At 36.3% G+C, this 18,565-nt stretch overlaps 1 protein-coding gene across 1 annotated transcript in view; it reads right to left on the reverse strand.

Annotated features, from left to right (window-relative positions):
* NDUFAF2 (NADH:ubiquinone oxidoreductase complex assembly factor 2) overlaps positions 1-18,565 on the reverse strand; it is a 159,417-nt gene that overhangs the window by 62,016 nt on the left and 78,836 nt on the right. Inside the window, exon 2 of the mRNA XM_079703299.1 lies at positions 14,969-15,058. Within this exon, the coding sequence (XP_079559425.1) occupies positions 14,969-15,058 (90 nt within the window). The remainder of the gene's footprint in view (positions 1-14,968; positions 15,059-18,565) is intronic.

Genomic DNA, 18,565 nt, shown 5'->3' on the forward strand with positions numbered 1-18,565 from the left:
CTGGTTACAAGGGAACCCCCAAAAGGCTATCACCTGATTTCTCTACAGAAATGTTGCAGGCCACAGGGAGTGGCAAGATGTATTCAAAGTCCTGAAAGGGAAAAACCTGCAACCAAGGATGCTCTACCCAGGAAGGTTATCATTTAGAATAGAAGGAGAGAGAAAGAATTTCTCAGACAAGCAAAAAGTAAAGGAATACAGCAATACTAAACTTATGCTAAAAGAAATATTGAAAGGTCTTCTCTAAATAGCAAAGAAGCAAGAATCTATAGGAAAGAGAAAATCACAATTGCAAAGTAAATCACTTAAATAAGCCAGTACATAGATTAAAAAAAAATTTTTGAGAAAGTAATGACAACTACAAAGAACAGCAAAAGAATAAACATGAAGATGTAGAAGAGGACATCAAAATCATATAATGCAGGGGAGGGGAGTAAGAAAACGTAGATTTTTTCTTTAGAATGTCTTTGAGCCTATATGACTACCAGTTTAAAGCAAGCAGATATAGTAATGGGTTAACATACTTGAAAAACAGGGTAACCACAAATCAAAAACATACAATAGACTCACAAAAACCAAAAAGAACACAAGAGTAAAACAAAAGAAAATAATCAAAACACAAAAGGAAAAACAAAAAGGAACAAAGAAGATATACAAAATCAACTGGAAAACAAGGTTTAAAATGGCATTAAATATATATATATATCAATAATTTCTTAAAGGTCAGTGGACTAAATGCTCCAATCAAAAGACAGAGAGTGGCAGGTTGGATAATAACACAAGAGCTTACAGTATGCTGCCTACAAGAGACCCACTTTAGGGTGAAGGACACACATAGTGTGAAAGTGAGGGGATGAAAAAGACATTTCATGCAAACATAAATGGCAAGAAAGGAGAGGTAGCAATACTCGTACCAGACAAAATAGACTTTAAAACAAAGTTCATGAAGAAAGATAAAGAAGGAAACGATATAACCATAAAAGGATCAATAAAGAAGAGGATATTACACTCATTAACATGTGCATCCAACATAGGAGCACCTAAATATGTAAAACAAATACTAACACATAAACGTAGAAATTGACTGGAATACAATAATTGTAGGAGACTTTAACACCCCACTGACATGAATGGACAGATCTTCCAGACAGAAAATCAATAAGGCAACAGAGCTCCTAAGTGACACAATAGAATAGTTAGACTTAATTGATATTTTCAGGACATTACCTCCAAAAAAACAAAAACAAAAAACAGAACATAAATTCTTTTCAAGTGCCCATGGAACATTCTCTAGGATATACCACATACTAGGACACAAAACAAGTCTCAACAAATTTAAGAGGACAGAAATTATTTCAAGTGCCACTTCTGACCACAACAGCATAAAACTAGAAATCAACCACAGAGAGAGAAATGAGAAAAGAAATGATTACATGGAGATTGAACAACATGCTACTAAAAAACTAATGGGTCAATGATGAAATCAAATAGGAAATCAAAAACTACCCTGAGACAAATGACAATGAAAACACAACCATACAAAATCTATGGGATGCAGCAAAAGCAGTTCTTAGAGGGAAGTTCATAGTAATACAGGACTTCCTCAAAAAGCAAGAAAAATCTCAAACAACCTAACATACCACCTAAAAGAATTAGAAAAAGAAGAACAAACAAAACCTAAAGTCAGCAGAAAGAAGGAAATAATAAAGATCAGAGAGGAAATAAAACAGAAATTTAAAAAAATCAATAAAACCAAGAGCTGGTTCTTTGAAAGGGTAAACAAAATAAACAAACCTCTGGCCAGACTCACCAAGAAGAGAGAGGACCCACATAAATAAAACAAGAAATGAAAGAGGAGAAATAACAACCGATACCACAGAAATACAAAAACTCATAAGAGAATACTATAAACAATTATATGCCAACAAATTGGACAACCTAGAAGAAATGGATAAGTTTCTAGAAACATACAGCCCATCAAAACTGAAGCAAGAAGAAAGAGATAATTTGAACAGACTGATCACTAGAAGTGAAATAAAATCTGTAATAAGAAACAACTCCCTGCAAACAAAAGTCTAGGACCATATTGCTTCACTGAGGAATTCTACCAAACATACAAAGAACTTACACTGAGCCTTCTCAAACTCTTCCAAAAGACTGAAGAGGAGGGAACACTCCCAAAGATATTCTATGAAGCCATCATCACCATGATACCAAAACCAGAAAAAGACACCTGCAAAAAAGAAAATTATAGGCCAATATCTTTGATGAATATAGATGCAAAAATTCTCAACAAAATATTAGCAAACTGAATCCAACAACATATAAAAACATATTATGCACCACAATCAAGCTGGATTCATCTCAGGGTCACAAGGATGGTTCAACATATGTAAATCAATTAATGTGATACACCACATCAACAAAGAAAAGACAAAAATCACATGATCATCTCAATAGATGCAGAAAAAACATTTGATAAAATTCAACATCCATTCATGATAAAAACTCTTACCAAAGTGGGTATAGAGGGAACATATCACAACATAATAAAAGCTATTTATGACAAACTTACAGCCAACATAATACTCAACGTGAAAAGTTGAAAGCCTTTCTGCTAAAATCTGGAACAAAAGAGGAATGCCCACTCTCACCACTTCTATTCAACACAGTATTGGAAGTCCTAGCCACAGGAATCAGACAAGAAAAAATAATTAAATAAAGGTATCCAAGTTGGAAGGGAAAAGGAAAAATTGTCATTATATGCAGATGACATGACACTATATATAGAAAACCCTAAAGACTCCACACATAAACTATTAGAAGTGATAAACGAATTCAGAAAGGTAGCAGGATACAAGATTGACATACAGAAATCTGTTGCATTTCTTAACACTACCAATGAAATATCAAAAAGAGAACATAAAAAAAAATCCCCTTTAAAATTGGATCAAAATAAAATACTTAGGAATAAACCTGACCAAGAAGGTGAAACACTTATACACTGAGAACTATAAGACACTGATAAAGAAAACTAAAGATGATTTAAAGAAATGGAAAGATAACCGTGCTCTTGGATTGGAAGAATTAATATCGTTAAAATGGCCATACTACCCAAAGCAATCTACAGATTTAATGTGATCCCTATCAAATTACCCGTGATATTTTTCACAGAACTAGAACAAATAATCCTAAAACTTATATGGGACTATAAAAGACCCATAATTGCCAAAGCAATCTTGAGGAAAAAGAACAAAGCTGAAGTCTGTCCCAGACTTCAGACAATCCTACAAAGCTACGGTAATCAAAACAGCATGATACTGACACAAAAACAGACATATAGATCAATGGAACAGAACAGAGAGCCCAGAAATAAAGCCACACACCTATAGCAATTAATCTTCAACAAAGGAGGCAAGAATACACAATGGAGAAAAGACAGTCTCTTCTGCAACTGGTGCTGGGAAAGCTGGACAGCTGCATGTAAATCAATGAAGTTAGAACACTCCACCACACCATACACAAAAATAAACTCAAAATGGTGTAATGACTTAAATATAAGGTAGAATTCCATAAAACTCCTAGAAGAGAAAGTAGGCAAAACATTCTCTGACATAAATTGTAGCAATGTTTTCTTAGGTCAGTCTCCCAAGGCAACAGAAATAAAAGCTAAAATAAACAAAAGGGATCTAATCACACTTATAAGGTTTCGCACAGCAAAGAAAACCATAAACAAAAGAAAAGGACAATCAATGGACTGGGAGAAAACATTTGCAAATGATGCAACTGACAAGGGCTTAATTTCCAAGATATACAAACAGCTCATACAACTCAGTATCAGAAAAACAAAAAAACACCTAATCAAAAATGGTCAGAAAAACCCAAATGGACATTTCTCCAAAGAAGACATACAGATGGTCAACAGGCCCACGAAAAGATGCTCAACATCGCTAATTATGAGAGAAATACAAGTCAAACAACCATGAGGTACCACCTCACACTGGTCAGAATGGCCACCCTTAAAAAGTCTACAAATAATAAATGTTGAAGATAGTGTGGAGAAAAGGGAACCCTCCTACACTGTTGGTGGGAATATAAATTGGTGCAGCCACTATGGAAAACAGTATGGAGGTTCCTGAAAAAACTAAAAACAGAGTTACCATATGAGCCAGGAATCTCACTCCTGGGCACACATCTGGAGAAAACTCTAATTTGAAAAGATACATACACCCCAATGTTCATAGCAACACTGTACAATAGGCAAGACATGGAAGCAACCTAAATTTCCACCAAGAGATGAATGAATAAAGAAGATGTGGATGGAATACTACTCAGCCATAAAAAAGAATGAGATAATGCCATTTGCAGCAATGTGGATGGACCTAGAGATTATCATATTAAGTGAAGTAAGTCAGATAAAGACAAATACTATACGATATCACTTATATGTGTAATCTAAAATATGATACAAATGAACTTATTTACAAAACAGAAACAGACTCAGAGACAGAAAACAAACTTATGGTTACCAAAGGGGGAAGGGGAGGAGGGATAAATTAGGAGTTTGGGATTAGCAAATACACATGACTATACATTACAATAGATAAACAATAAGATCCTACTGTATAGCACAGGGAACTATATATATTCAGTATCTTGTAATAACTTATAATGAAAAAGAATATGGAAAAGAATATATATATATAGCTGAATCACTTTGTTGTACACCAGAAACTAACACGACATTGTATATCAACTATACTTAAATTTTTTTAAAAAGTAATAGAAAAAAACCCCTCAGAACTAATGTATTAATTCACCAGGGCTGCCATAACAAAGTACCACAGATTTGGTGGCTTTAAACAACAGAAATTTACTTTTTCACAATTCTGAATGCTACAATTCTGAGACCAAGGTGTTGGCAAGGTTGGTTTCTTCTGAGACTTCTCTCCTTGGCTTGTAGATGGCAGTCTTCTCTCTGTGTCTTCATAAGGTCTTCCTTTTGTTCACATCTGTGTCCTAATGGCCTTTTCTTATAAGGACATTAGTCATATTGGATTAAGACTGGTCCTAAGGACCTCATTTTAACTTAATTACCTCTTTAAAGACTCTGTCTCCAAATACAGTCTGAAGTACTGGGGGTTAAGACTTCAACATAGAATTTGTGGGGACCCAATGCAGCCATAACAATTAGGAATGAAAGAGGTAACATCACACAGATTCTGAAGATATTAAAAGAAAAATAAGGTAATATTATGGTCGGTCTTATGCCAAAAAAATTTGGAAACTTAGATGAAATGGCAGATTCTTTGGAAAAATATTGGTTGGCCAAAAAGTTCCTTCGGCTTTTAAGTAAAAATAAAAGACATTTTTCATTTTCACCAAGAATTTTACTGAACAACTTATTCCCCCTTTTGTTCCACTACCTTCTGCTATATTTCAGGCAACTTCATAATTCTATCTTCCCAAAACTTTTAATCTTTTTGAGCAAAGAACTGTTCCAGGTGCCTTTTACAGTCTTCCAGGGAATTGAAATGTTTTCCATTAAGAGAATTTTGTAAAGACCGAAATAAATAGAAACCCGAAGGTGCAATATCTGGTGAATGTGGCGGATGAATCAGAACTTCCCAGCCAAGCTGTAACAGTTTTTTCCTGTTCATCAAAGAAATATGTGGTCTTGCGTTATCCTGATGGAAGATTATGCATTTTCTGTTGACTAATTCCAGACGCTTTTCGTCGAGTGCTGCTTTCAGTTGGTCTGAGAGCAGTACTTGTTGGAATTAATCATTTAGTTTTCCGGAAGGAGCTCACAATAGAGGACTCCCTTCCAATCCCACCATATACACAACGTCACCTTCTTTGGATGAAGACTGGCCTTTGGTGTGGTTGGTGGTGGTTCATTTCACTTGTTCCATGATCTCTTCTGTTCCACATTATTGTACAATATCCACTTTTCATCACCCATCATAATTTGTTTGAAAAATGTAACGTTTTCGTTACATTTAAGTAGAGAATTGCATTGGAAATATAGTAAAGAAGGGTTTTTTCGCTTAACTTATGTGGAACCCAAACATCAAAGCAATTCACATAACCAAGCTGGTGCAAATGATTTTCAGCGTTTGATTTGGATATTTTGAGTATGTCAGCTATCTCCCGCGTGGTATAACATTGATTGTTCTCAATTAATGTCTCGATTTGATCACTATCAACTTCAACTCGTCTACCCGGCCATGGAGCATCATCCAGCGAGAAATCTCCAGCATGAAACTTTTGCAAACCACTTTCAACATGTTCAATCAGTCAAGCACCTTCTCCATACCCTGCACAAACTTTTTTTTTTTTTGCGTTTCAGTTGTGGTTTTACCTTTCTTGAAATAATAAAGCATAATATGCCAAAAATGTTGCTTTTTTAGTTCCATCTTCAATATTAAAATGGCTACACAAAAATCCACCAATTTTGATGTTTTTTTTTAGTGCATGCTGATATGACAGCTGTCACAATACATTCTAACAAAATTGTTTCGAATGAAGTTAAAGACAACTAAGCTCTACTAAAGCCATGTTCCAGAGAAAACCAAACAAACTTTTTGGCCGACCCAATACAACCTACCAAAGGTCATTCAAGAAGTAACAGATAATCTGAATATCCTGTTTAATAAAGAAATTGAACTTGCAGTTAAAAACTCCTGGCCTAGGGGCTTCCCTGGTGGCGCAGTGGTTGAGAGTCTGCCTGCCAATGCAGGGGACTCGGGTTCGTGCCCCAGTCCGGGAAGATCCCACATGCCGCGGAGTGGCTGGGCCCGTGAGCCATGGCCGCTGAGCCTGCGCGTTCGGAGCCTGTGCTCCGCAACGGGAGAGGCCACAACAGTGAGAGGCCTGCGTACAACAACAACAACAAAAAAACTCCTGGCCTAGATGGCTTCACTGGTGAAGCCTATCAAATATTTAGAGAAGAAGTAATATTAACTCTACACAAACTCTTACAGACTTTTGAAGAAGGAATATGTCTAAACTCATTTCATGAGATCAGCATTACCCTGATACCAAAACCAAGAAGAGACAAGAAAAAAGGAATTACTAACTAGTATCCCTCAAGAACACAGATATTAAAAGTCTAAACAAAATTTTAGATAACTCAATCAAAAATATATAAAAAAGTAAAACACAAGGAATAAGGCAAGACTGTTCATTCTTATCTCTTTTATTACACAGTGTACTGGAGGTTCTAGCCAATGCAAATAGGCGAGATTAAAACAAAGACATCCAGGTTGGAAAGAATTAAGAAAAATGTCTCTATTCACAGACAACATGATCTTCTATATAGAAAATCTGATGGAATTGACAAAAAAGCTACTATAATTAATAACTGAGTTTAGCAAAGTCACAGGATAGAAGATCAATATACAAAAACCTACTGAATATTTATTCGATGGCAACAATCAGAAATTAAACTTGAAAAACATTATCATAACAATAGCATCAAAAATATGAAGTTGTTAGGGATAAATCTGACAAAAGAAGTGCAATATATGTACAATGAAAGCTACAAACTTTGATGAGAGAAATTAAAGAAGGTCTAAATTAAATGAAGAGATATATAATATCCAGGGGTCAGAAGATCCTTATTGTTAAGATGTCAGCTCCCTGCAAAGTGATCTATAGATTTAACACAGTCCCAACCAAAATCCCAGGAGGCATTTTTATAGAAATTAACAAAATGATCCTAAAATCCATATGAAAATGCAAAGGACCTAGAATAGCCAAAACAACTTCAACAAAGAAGGACTAACAGTACCTGATATCAAGACTTAGAAAGCTACAGTTATCAGGGAACTAAGGCCCTAAGTCAAATAGCCAGGAAGAACCTGAAACCAGGCAATAGCCATTTGAGTGAGCTTGGAAATAAATCTTCTATGGCCTGACAAAACCATGTGAATGAGCTTGAAAGTAGATGAGCCCTGAGAGAAGCCTTGAGATGACTGCAGCCCAGACCAACACCTTGTCTGCAGCCTTGTGAGAGACCCTAAGCCAGAAGATCTGCTTAAGCCATGCCTAGATTCCTGACTCACAGAAACTGTGAGTTAATAAATGTTTGTTGTTTTAGGCCTGTAACTTTTGGGGTAATTTGTTATGCACCAAAAGATAATTAATATATGCAGCTATCTTATCCTCTAATGAAGGAGATCACCATCAACTCTCAGCAATTCCCAGCCAAGCAATTTGGTTATACAGTAGGTCCAGAGACTCTGGGTTGGGACATAAGTTGATTAGAGATAATTCTAGAGTCATATAATCATAGAACATTAGAGACAGATGGGGCCTTAAAGGATACTGAACCCAGCCTTTTAATCTGACAGATGAAAAACAGGGGTAAATAGATTTGCCCAAAATGACCAAGGTAGTAAATGCACATGGGAGGACCTGAGCATAACCCAGGTCTTCTGATGCTGGGACAAGGATAGCATCATGCCATATATATTATTTTATGAAGTTTATTTTGAAAATTATTGTTGGGGAGTTCCTGTGGCTTGAGAAAAGCATGTTAAACAATTATTAATTATTAATAATAAAGCAATAAAAGTGCATATGATTTTTTATACTGAGATACTCATTATTAATTGTGTTAATGATAGACAGGTATGGTCTAATATATCTAAAAATTAATTTTTACCTGACTTTATTCTGAAATTTAGTTTTACATTTTAATGAGTATGTGTGATTAAGTAAAGATTAACATTCCATTACAAAGAAATACTGGATCAGAGCCTTTCTGTCTCTTCCTATTATACTCTACTTTGCATGTATTTTAGGGTTCTCATTAATAATGCTTATTACCATCAACAAAAAACTAGCTTAAACTTATCAAAATAACAAAAAAGGAAAAAAATGGAAGATACACTGTGATCTGAATTATGAAGATAGAGCTTTTGAGAGGCTCTGTATAAGAACTACACATCATGCCATGGATTAAACGTAAAAGGTTCCCTGAAACTTTGTAAGATTGTTCAGTAGCTAGTAGTATACTAGCTAGTACTATACTATCTCCCACATCTGAACCTTGAGTGTCCTTCATGTTAGGAACCAATTGCTTTGGTGTGCCATTCCATGTCTTTCTTTTTAAAATGGACTATTTTCAGCAAATCAGCAAAGTCCCCAAAATGTCTCTTCCTTATGTAGTTTCCATTTTAAATGCATTCATTCACCAAATATTGATTGAGCTTGCACTTACTTTATGTTAAATGTTGAACTAGGCCCTAAGAATACAAGGATGAGCAAGGTAAAGACTCTACACTAGAGAATCTTCAAGTCCAGGTAGAGGAGGTAGATAAGTAAACAGGGAATACTCTACAGTGTGTTGTGTTATGCTGCAGAGAGGCATCAAGTGAGATGAAAAACAAAAACAGGAACATCCCACTAAGCACTAGGGGGTGAGAGGTAGGGTCAGAAAAGATGTCCAAAGGAAGCCGTGTCTACCCTAATACTTGAAGGATAAGGAGGAATTAGCCTGGTCATTATGGAGTAGGCAATACAATATAATATTAAGAGTAAAGACTCTGGAGACAGATAATTTGGGTTCTTGGCTATAGCTGCTGTTTGTATTTAGGGAGTTATTTAACCTCTCTGTGCTTCATTTGGAGGAATCAAGAGAGAATGTATACAAGTTATTACCACTACATGATCTACCTGCATCTATGACTATATATTCTACTTTTCTGCTATTACTCCTGATGAACTTTCCATGCTCTTGTCAAAGGCCAATTCTTCCACAAGTGTACTAGATCCTGTCCCATCTTGCTTTCTCAAGGCCTTCCTCCTGCATCATTAATGCTTCCTTTTTGACTGGAACTTTCCCATCACTATTACAAAATTTGGTTACTTCTACTGTCTTTAAAACAAAACATAATAAAATTCCTCTCTTGACTCCACTTTCCCATGCAGGTACTGCCTCAACACTCTCCTTTCTTTTACAGATAAACTCCTCATAAGCATTATCTATACTTATTCTCTCCAAATTCTCTCTTGCTATTCCTTTTTTTAAAATCAGGCTTTTGTTCCTAACACTCTGCAGAACTATTTTTGTCAGGATCGGTGACTTCCTGTTCTTAAAGCAAAGAATTAATTCTTCGCCCTTATTTGACATGATTGATCACTACTTCCTCCTTGACACTTTTTCTTTTATTTCCCACTTTTCTGGATGCTCCTTGTTTGTCTTCATTGTCTCTAAACCCTGTTATAGCCTAGGGGTCAGTCTTGGAACTTCTCATTTTCTTTCTTTTTTTTCTTTATAATTCTTTTCTTTTTTTTTTTTACTGGAGTATAGCTGATTTACAATGTTGTGTTAGTTTCAGGTGTATAGCAAAGTGAATCAGTTATACATACACAGATATCCATTCTTTTATAGATTCTTTTCTCATACAGGTTATTACAGAATATTGAGTAGAGTTCTCTATGCTATACAGTAGGTCCTATTATCTATTTTATATATAGTAGTGGTTATCTATTTTATATATAGTAGTGTGTATATGTTAATCCCAAACTCCTAATTTATCCCTCCCCCTCCTCTTTCACCTTTGGTAACCATAAGTTTGTTTTTTACATCTATGACACTACTTCTGTTTTGTAAATAAGTTCATTTGTACCATTTTTTTAGATTCCACATATAAGCGATATCATATGATATTTGTCTTTCTCTGACTTACTTCACTTAGTATCATAATCTCTAGGTCTATCCATGTTGCTGCAAATGGAATTATTTCATTCTTTTGTATGGCTGAGTAATATTCCATTGTATATATGTACCACATCTTCTTTATCCATTTCTCTGTTGTTGGACACTTAGGATGCTTCCATGTCTTGGCTATTGTAAAGTGTGCTGCAATGAACATCGGGGTACATGTATATTTTGAATTATGGCTTTCTCCAGATATATGCCCAAGAGTGGGACTGCTGGATCATATGGTATGAACTTCTCATTTTCTGTTTACACACATTCCCTGATCTCATCCTGTCTCCTGGCTTTTCAATACCATTTATTTGCTGTCAACTTCCACATTTTATCTCCAGCCCAAATTTTTCCACCAAATTCTTAGCTTATATACAACTTAATACCTCTACTTGGACATCTAATAGGTATCTCAAACTTCGTTTTCAAACTTGATCTCATTTTCCCCCCAAATGTGCTCCTTCCAGTCTTGCCCCTCTCAGTCAATGGCAACTGCACTTTTCCAGGTGAGGCCCAAAAGTTTAACAGTCATCACTGACTGCTCTCTTTCTCTCACACTGCACATCCAATCTGTCAGCAAATCTCATTGGCTCTACTTTTACAAGAGATCCAGAATGCAACTACTTCTTTCCACTCCCACTGTTACTCTGGTCCAAGCCACAATTAGCCCTTTCCTGAGTTATTACAAGAGCATACTGTCTCCAAGTTTTCTTTATGCCCCCCCTCAGTCTCTTTGCAATGCAGCAGCCAGACTGATCCTGTTAAATATAATTCAGGGCATACAACTACTCTTTTCAAAACCTTCCAGCGGCTTCCAATCTCAGAGTAAAAGCCATAGTCCTTATAATGGCCTGCAAGGCCTACAAGATTGAGCAACCTGTTACTTTTCTAACCTCATCTATTACCTTCCCTCTGGCTCTACTCCAGTCACGCTGGCTTCTGTGCTGTTCCTTAAAAACCTGAGCATGCTCCTGCTTCAGGGCTTTTGCACTAGCTCTCCAGGAATGCTCCTCTGCTACTTATCTTCATGACCAGCTCCTTCTGCCTTTATTCAAAAGTCATCTTCTTGGGGCTTCCCTGGTGGCACAGTGGTTAAGAACCCACCTGCCAATGCAGGGGACATGGGTTCGATCCCTGGTCTGGGAAGATTCCACATGCCGTGGAGCATCTAAGCCCGTGCACCACAACTACTGAGCCTGCGCTCTAGAGCCTGCGAGCCACAACTACTGAGCCCACGCACCACAACTAATGAAGCCCACGCACCTAGAGCCCATGCTCAATAACAAGAGAAGCCACCGCAATAAGCCCGCGCACCGCAACTAGAGAAAGCCTGTGTGTAGCAACGAAGACCCAACACAGCCAAAAATAAAAATAAATAAAATAAATAAATTTATTTTAAAAAAAGTCATCTTCTCAACAAGGCCATTTCTTTATACTATTTAAAACTGTAAAATCCTCCCCAACACTTCCTATTCCCTTTATCTGGTTTATTTTCTGTGGCCATTAACGTACTATATAGCTATTTATCTGATTTATTATCTTTCTTCCACCCACTCTCCCACTCCTGAATGTAAACTCCATGAATTCAGAGGTCCTCAATAGATGTTTATTAAATAAATGAATGAAAAGGGTGAACCGTTGAATACATATCATGGCAGGAAATGCAGCCTGTGGGTACCTGTATTCTGCTACTAACAACTGACAAATACAGTATTCGTCTGGACCTGAAAATACTTTAGATTCACTTGGGGTTGACACTATTCACTTTAAGTTTTTTTCTTTCCTTTCCTGTATACAGTGTTTTGTGTATTTATTTATATTTTACTTTACTTTTTCATGGTATGGAGTTCTTATTTTTTACATTTAATTGATATGCAACACTATAAAAATAATTTTTGTTTCAATGTTTGGTTGACACATTTGTTTTAAGGGTGTGCCCCATGGGAGGGTTATGCTGAATTATTAAGATCAGGACAGAGCCATAAAAAGCATTAGAATTTCATTCTAATTCTCTGAAAGTCTCAAACGCTTAAAAATGAGTCACTACCTATTTATTTATAACTTACTTTATTTCTATAAACATTTTAATTCTATATTACTATTAGAAAAAATGATAAAATAGGTTCATTATAAGAAGGTGTAAGCATTATTTGAGAATTGCAAATGTCGCTTATAACATTGGAGAGTCTGTTAAAATAAAAAAGCTCAGGGACTTCCCCAGTAATCCAGTGGTAAAGAATCCGTCTTCCAATGAAGGGGGCATGGGTTCGATGCCTGGTAGGGGAACTAAGATCCCACACGCTGTAGGGCAACTAAGCCCGCGTGCCACAACTACTGAGCTCATGTGCCTCAACGAGAGAGCTTGTGTGCTGCAAACTACAGAGCCCATGCCCTGGAGCCTGCGCGCCACAACTAGAAAGAAACCTGTGGGCCACAATGAAGAGCCTGCGCCGCAATGAAAGATACTGCATGCCTCAATGAAGATGCCGCATGCTGCAACTAATACCCGATGCAGCAAAAAAAAAATAAATTAAATAAATAAATATTTTTAAAAAAGAAAGAAAGCTCAATTACTCCTGGACATTGCCAGTTTATATTCTGTATTTCTTCAAAAAGTCCCTGGTATCTACCCATTTTAATGTTCTTTTCTCATAGTTCTACTATTTTCATAGCTAATAAAGAAAAATGGAAAAGATATGTCCAGGGAAATATTTACACTCACATGCTGACATAAAAATAACTCAATGCTTATAGCTACCATATGTTAGGTATAATGCTAAACCCACCAGGAAGCAAAGGGTCCACTGCTTACAGTCTGTAGCTGCATTACCCAGCAGTTTATCTCATCTTTCTAGAACTTAGATTCCCTATTAAATGGGTATAACTACAGTGTCTACCTCATAGGATTATTGTGATAATTAAAACAATATAATGATTGTAAAGCAATGGCATAATACCAGGTATACAGGTAAACACTTGACAAATGTTAAGTGATATATAAGATAGGTATTGGTATTTTAGTTAAGGTTCTTTTAGTTTCAAATAACAAGGGTTAACTCAAGCTAGATTTCAAGTATTTAATATATACTTACTGAGCACTTACTATGTGCTTTCCTATGTGCCAGGCACTAGGCTAGGAACTGGTAAGAAACAAGGGGAAATTTATAACACAGATGTGGGATGGCACTTAGAACCTGAAGGCAGACTTGCAGATGAACTTCATTCAGAAAGAAATGGAACTGAGAATTGGAAAGTTGCTGAAAACGTAGGAAATATTCTCTGCCTTGCTACATAGAGTTGACTCTTGAACAACACAGGGATTAGGGGCACTGACCCCCTCAGAGTCAAAAATCCACCTATAACTTAACAGTTGGACTTCCATATCTGCAGTTCCACATCTGCAGATTCAACCAACCACGGATCGTGTAATACCATAGTATGAACTTACTGAAAAAAATCTGTGTATAAGTGGACCTGCTTCTAACCTGTGTTGTTCAAAGCAAAAAAATCAAAACAAACAACAAACACCTGTGTTGTTCAACGGTTAACTGTACTTCTCTTTGCAGACTGGTTTCCATTTTCTTCTTAGTAGATAAAGAAGTTTTTTTTCTGCAACAAAGTTTAGATAGTGGATTGAAGATAGCCACCCATGTGCTTCCAAGTTCATATGATACTATTCCAGCCTTATAGAAAGACTGCTACTATTTTCTCTTCCTTTCATTTTTTTACCTTAATTCCAAAGTCCCGACAGGGATCAAGTGTCCATCCTTGTCTAAACATGGGGGCAGCTAATGGGGTCACTGTAAGTTGAACAAATATTCCAAATGGCATCTACAGCAAGTATTATCCACAATTTCTAAAAGAGGAAGCTAAGACTGAGAGGTATGAGTTACTTTCCCATGTTCATGTGGGTAGAGTGCCAGAAACAGAATTCAAATCCTGAGGTTGTATAAGTGCAGGGCCAGTATATCAAAGTGGATGCCTTCTTCAATTCTGCATCTAAGAAGCTTTGCTTGCCTCACCCTAGTCCCAGCTCTGCTAATGCTTCATAGTTCTTTTCACTATGTTCCCTTACTAAAATGTAGCACCTTCACAACTTTCAAAGAAATGCAAAGTTTAAAAAAAGTTTCATGGATTCAGATTGTAAAAGTTTTTGCAAAGAACATGAAATAATGTTATGCTCTTATTGATTTTGTGTATAAACTATTTGCCTTCCAGAAGACACTACTAAAAGCAGAAACTTACCTTCCCATTCTGTTGGGATATCCCCTACTTCATAGTCTATTTCTCTTTTATTTGCTGATTCTACAATTCTTTTCTCTCGAATAGTTTGTCCTGTAAGACAAAAGTGATTATTACATTTTTAAATGAACCCATGACACAGTAGTTACTACATGAAATATTTTCTCTTTAGATATTACACACCTTCTCCTATGATAAGAGAATTAACAGGGAAAAGAACAGATTCCATTTAGAATTAGGTATATTAGAAAAAGCAGTTTCTAAACTACTTCAGAAATTTTAAATTTCCTACATAGTATGCAAAATTAATTTTGGTAGAATAAGTCTAGATTCTGTGTACAGAAGAAGAGAAACCACTTAATTTGCAGGCCAATAAAAAACATATATATATATTTTTTTTGCGGTATGTGGGCCTCTCACTGTTGTGGCCTCTCCTGTTGCAGAGCACAGGCTCCGGACGCACAGGCCCAGCGGCCATGGCTCACGGGCCCAGCCGCTCCACGGCATGTGGGATCTTCCCAGACTGGGGCACGAACCCGTTTCCCCTGCATCGGCAGGCGGACTCTCAACCACTGTGCCACCAGGGAAGCCCCAATAAAAAACATTTTAATAAACAACAGAATGTTTAACTCCTTCAAACTCTTCAGGTATATATATTAGAGGTGCTAGTGGCTGCTGCTACTGCCTAAGGGAATCAACATTCATGGCCCCACTATGGAAAATAATATGGAGGTTCCTTAAAAAACTAAAAACAGAGTTATCATACGACCCAGCAATCCCACTCCGGGGCATATATACAGAAAAGATGAAAACTCTAATTTGAAAAGATACATATACTACAATGTTCATAGCAGCACTATTTACAATAGCCAAATATGGAAGTAACCTAAGTGTCCATCTATAGATGAATGGATAAAGGAGATGTGGTATATATATATACACTATGGAATATTACTTGGCCACAAAAAAGAATGAAATATTGCCTTTTGCAGCGACTTGGATGGACCTAGAGATTATCATACTAAGGGAAGTAAGTCAGAAAAAGAAAGACAAATACATATGATATCACTAATTTGTGGAATCTAAAAACTAATATAAATGAACTTACTTTCAAAACAGAAAGACTCACAGACATAGAAAACAAACTTATGGTTACCAAAGGGGAAAGGGAGGAAAAGGAAGGATTAATTAGGAATATGGGATTAATAGGTACAAACTAATATACATAAAATAGATAGGCAACAAGGATTTACTGTATAGCACAGGGAACTATATTCAATATCTTATGATAAGCTATAATAGAAAACAATCTGAAAAGTATATATATATATACATATATATATATATATATATATATATATATATATATATATATAAAACTGAAACACTTTTCTGTATACCTGAAACTAACACAATATTGTAAAACAACTATATATAAATTAGAAAAAAGAGCCTTGATTATATCCTTTCAAAGCAGCAGCAGCTTTGTCAAAATGGTGATTTCAAAACATATTACTTTGTCATTGAAACTTTGATCCTGAGGAAACCAGGTAAGTTTCTATTTCCCAACAGTTAACAAATGTGCCTGCCTACTCCAGGGAATGCAGGCTAAAACAGAGAAGGTATTGGTAGGTAATGATGAGAGGAGAAGTATGGCTTAACAATGGTCAGAGCAGTCAGGGAGAGTAATCTGGGCCTTGCAAAATACCACTTTCTCTTCCCACTCCTAGGCCAACCTTACACTATGCCAAATAGAATGGGTCACATAATTCAAGAAATTGACTTTGTTGCCTGTAAATCTCTCTCCTAAACTACCTGAAATTCTACATTAAAAAATTCCTTCGGGACTTCCCTGGCAGTCCAGTGATTAAAACTGCGTTCCCAATGCAGGGGGCATGGGTTCCATCCCTGGTCGTGGAACTAAGATCCCGCATGCCGCAAGGAAGGCGCGGCAAAAAAAAAAAAAAAAAATCCTTCAATTGCAGACAAGGAAATTTCTAGGAGTGACTGTGCAGGAGAAAGGGAGCCACAAAAGGGTAGCCTAAGAATACTGAGTGGCTAGTTTTATTTCCTCTGCCTTAGTAATAGTAAGTGAAAGGCTAGGATTTCCTAGACAAGCCATTAATGGCTAATAACTCTGAGATGAGCTCAGGGAATCCCTGCATTTTATTATGGACTCATTTAACTGTGATGATTTAATCCTAATACAGAGGTTCTCCAAGTTTTATAAAGAGGAGTTACCTTTTGCTTATCTTATCCAATAAATACACAGGAGGACAAGGGATTAGTAGTAAAGTCCCCAGGTTGTAGGGACAAGAATTAGGGTAAAAGGAGCCTCTAACAATGACAGCTGCATTACTCTCATAGCAGAGGCTCAACATATATACATATATTTTTACTAAAATACTATTTATATCCACATATATAAACACATCATAATAACAAGTTACCATAAATTTAGCATAGACTAAATTTACTAAAGTATGTTTACATTACAATTTTCAAAATGTTTGAAAGAGTCAAAATATCTGGGTCTTCATATATTCCTTATCTAAATACCAGGATATAAGTATATCTTTTTAGCAATAACAAGTACAGAAGAGAAAATTATCATCTAAAATACAAAATGCTAACAGATGGCCTTCTGAAAGTACATGTGTGTTCTATAAGCTTTTAAGTGTATGTCAATGAAATTTAGTGCATAGGGATAGAACAGAGAGGTCTACCATTTCCAGCAGCACCACTAAATGCATATATAAGTAAGTATATCTATATGTCTGTGACATAAAAATTAACTTTTTATTCCTACCCTCAAGTTTATAAACTTCCTTTAAGGTATCATAAGAGTTTTAAGAATCAAAATTCATACCTATTTGTGTGTATATGGAAAGACAGGAAGAGTAATTCATGAGTTAGTCACAGATAATTGCTGAAAAAAAACCTTTGTTTACAAATAGATGACATCAAAGGTTTATGAAATGCATGTACACATCTTTAGCAATATAAAATAAGGCCATTAATTTATTGAATAAACTCCTGGTAATCAGATATGGGCTTTTCCCTCCAAATAAATTGTTTTAAGACTACTCCATTCTGTACAATTTTTATGAATTGGGAATAAAACTTATGCCTCCCACTGAGTAAGAAGTTATGCACAAATTGTACACTTGCTCATTCTAATATGCTTTCATACAAGAGTTGTAAAGACAATCCTACTTCTCATAGCAAAAAAAATTTCCATCTAGTAAATAGAGCAAATTTAAGTATTTACTCAAGTGTCAAAACTTTAGGGTCTAATTTACATTTAAAAATTAACTTAGGGACTTCCCTGGTGGCGGAGTGGTTAAGAATACGCCTGCCAATGCAGGGGACATGGGTTCGAGCCCTGGTCCGGGAAGATCCCACATGCCACGGAGCAACTAAGTCTGTGTGCCACAACTACTGAGCCTGTGCTCTAGAGCCCACGAGCCACAACTACTGAAGCTTGCAAGCCTAGAGCCTGTACTCCTCAACAAAATAAGCCACCGCAAGGAGAAGTCCACGCAATGCAACGAAGAGTAGCCCCCGCTCGCCGCAACTAGAGAAAGCCCGCGTGCAGTA

Source organism: Hyperoodon ampullatus (genome assembly GCF_949752795.1).
Source record: "Hyperoodon ampullatus genome assembly, chromosome: 4".
Classification (NCBI taxonomy): domain Eukaryota; kingdom Metazoa; phylum Chordata; class Mammalia; order Artiodactyla; family Ziphiidae; genus Hyperoodon; species Hyperoodon ampullatus.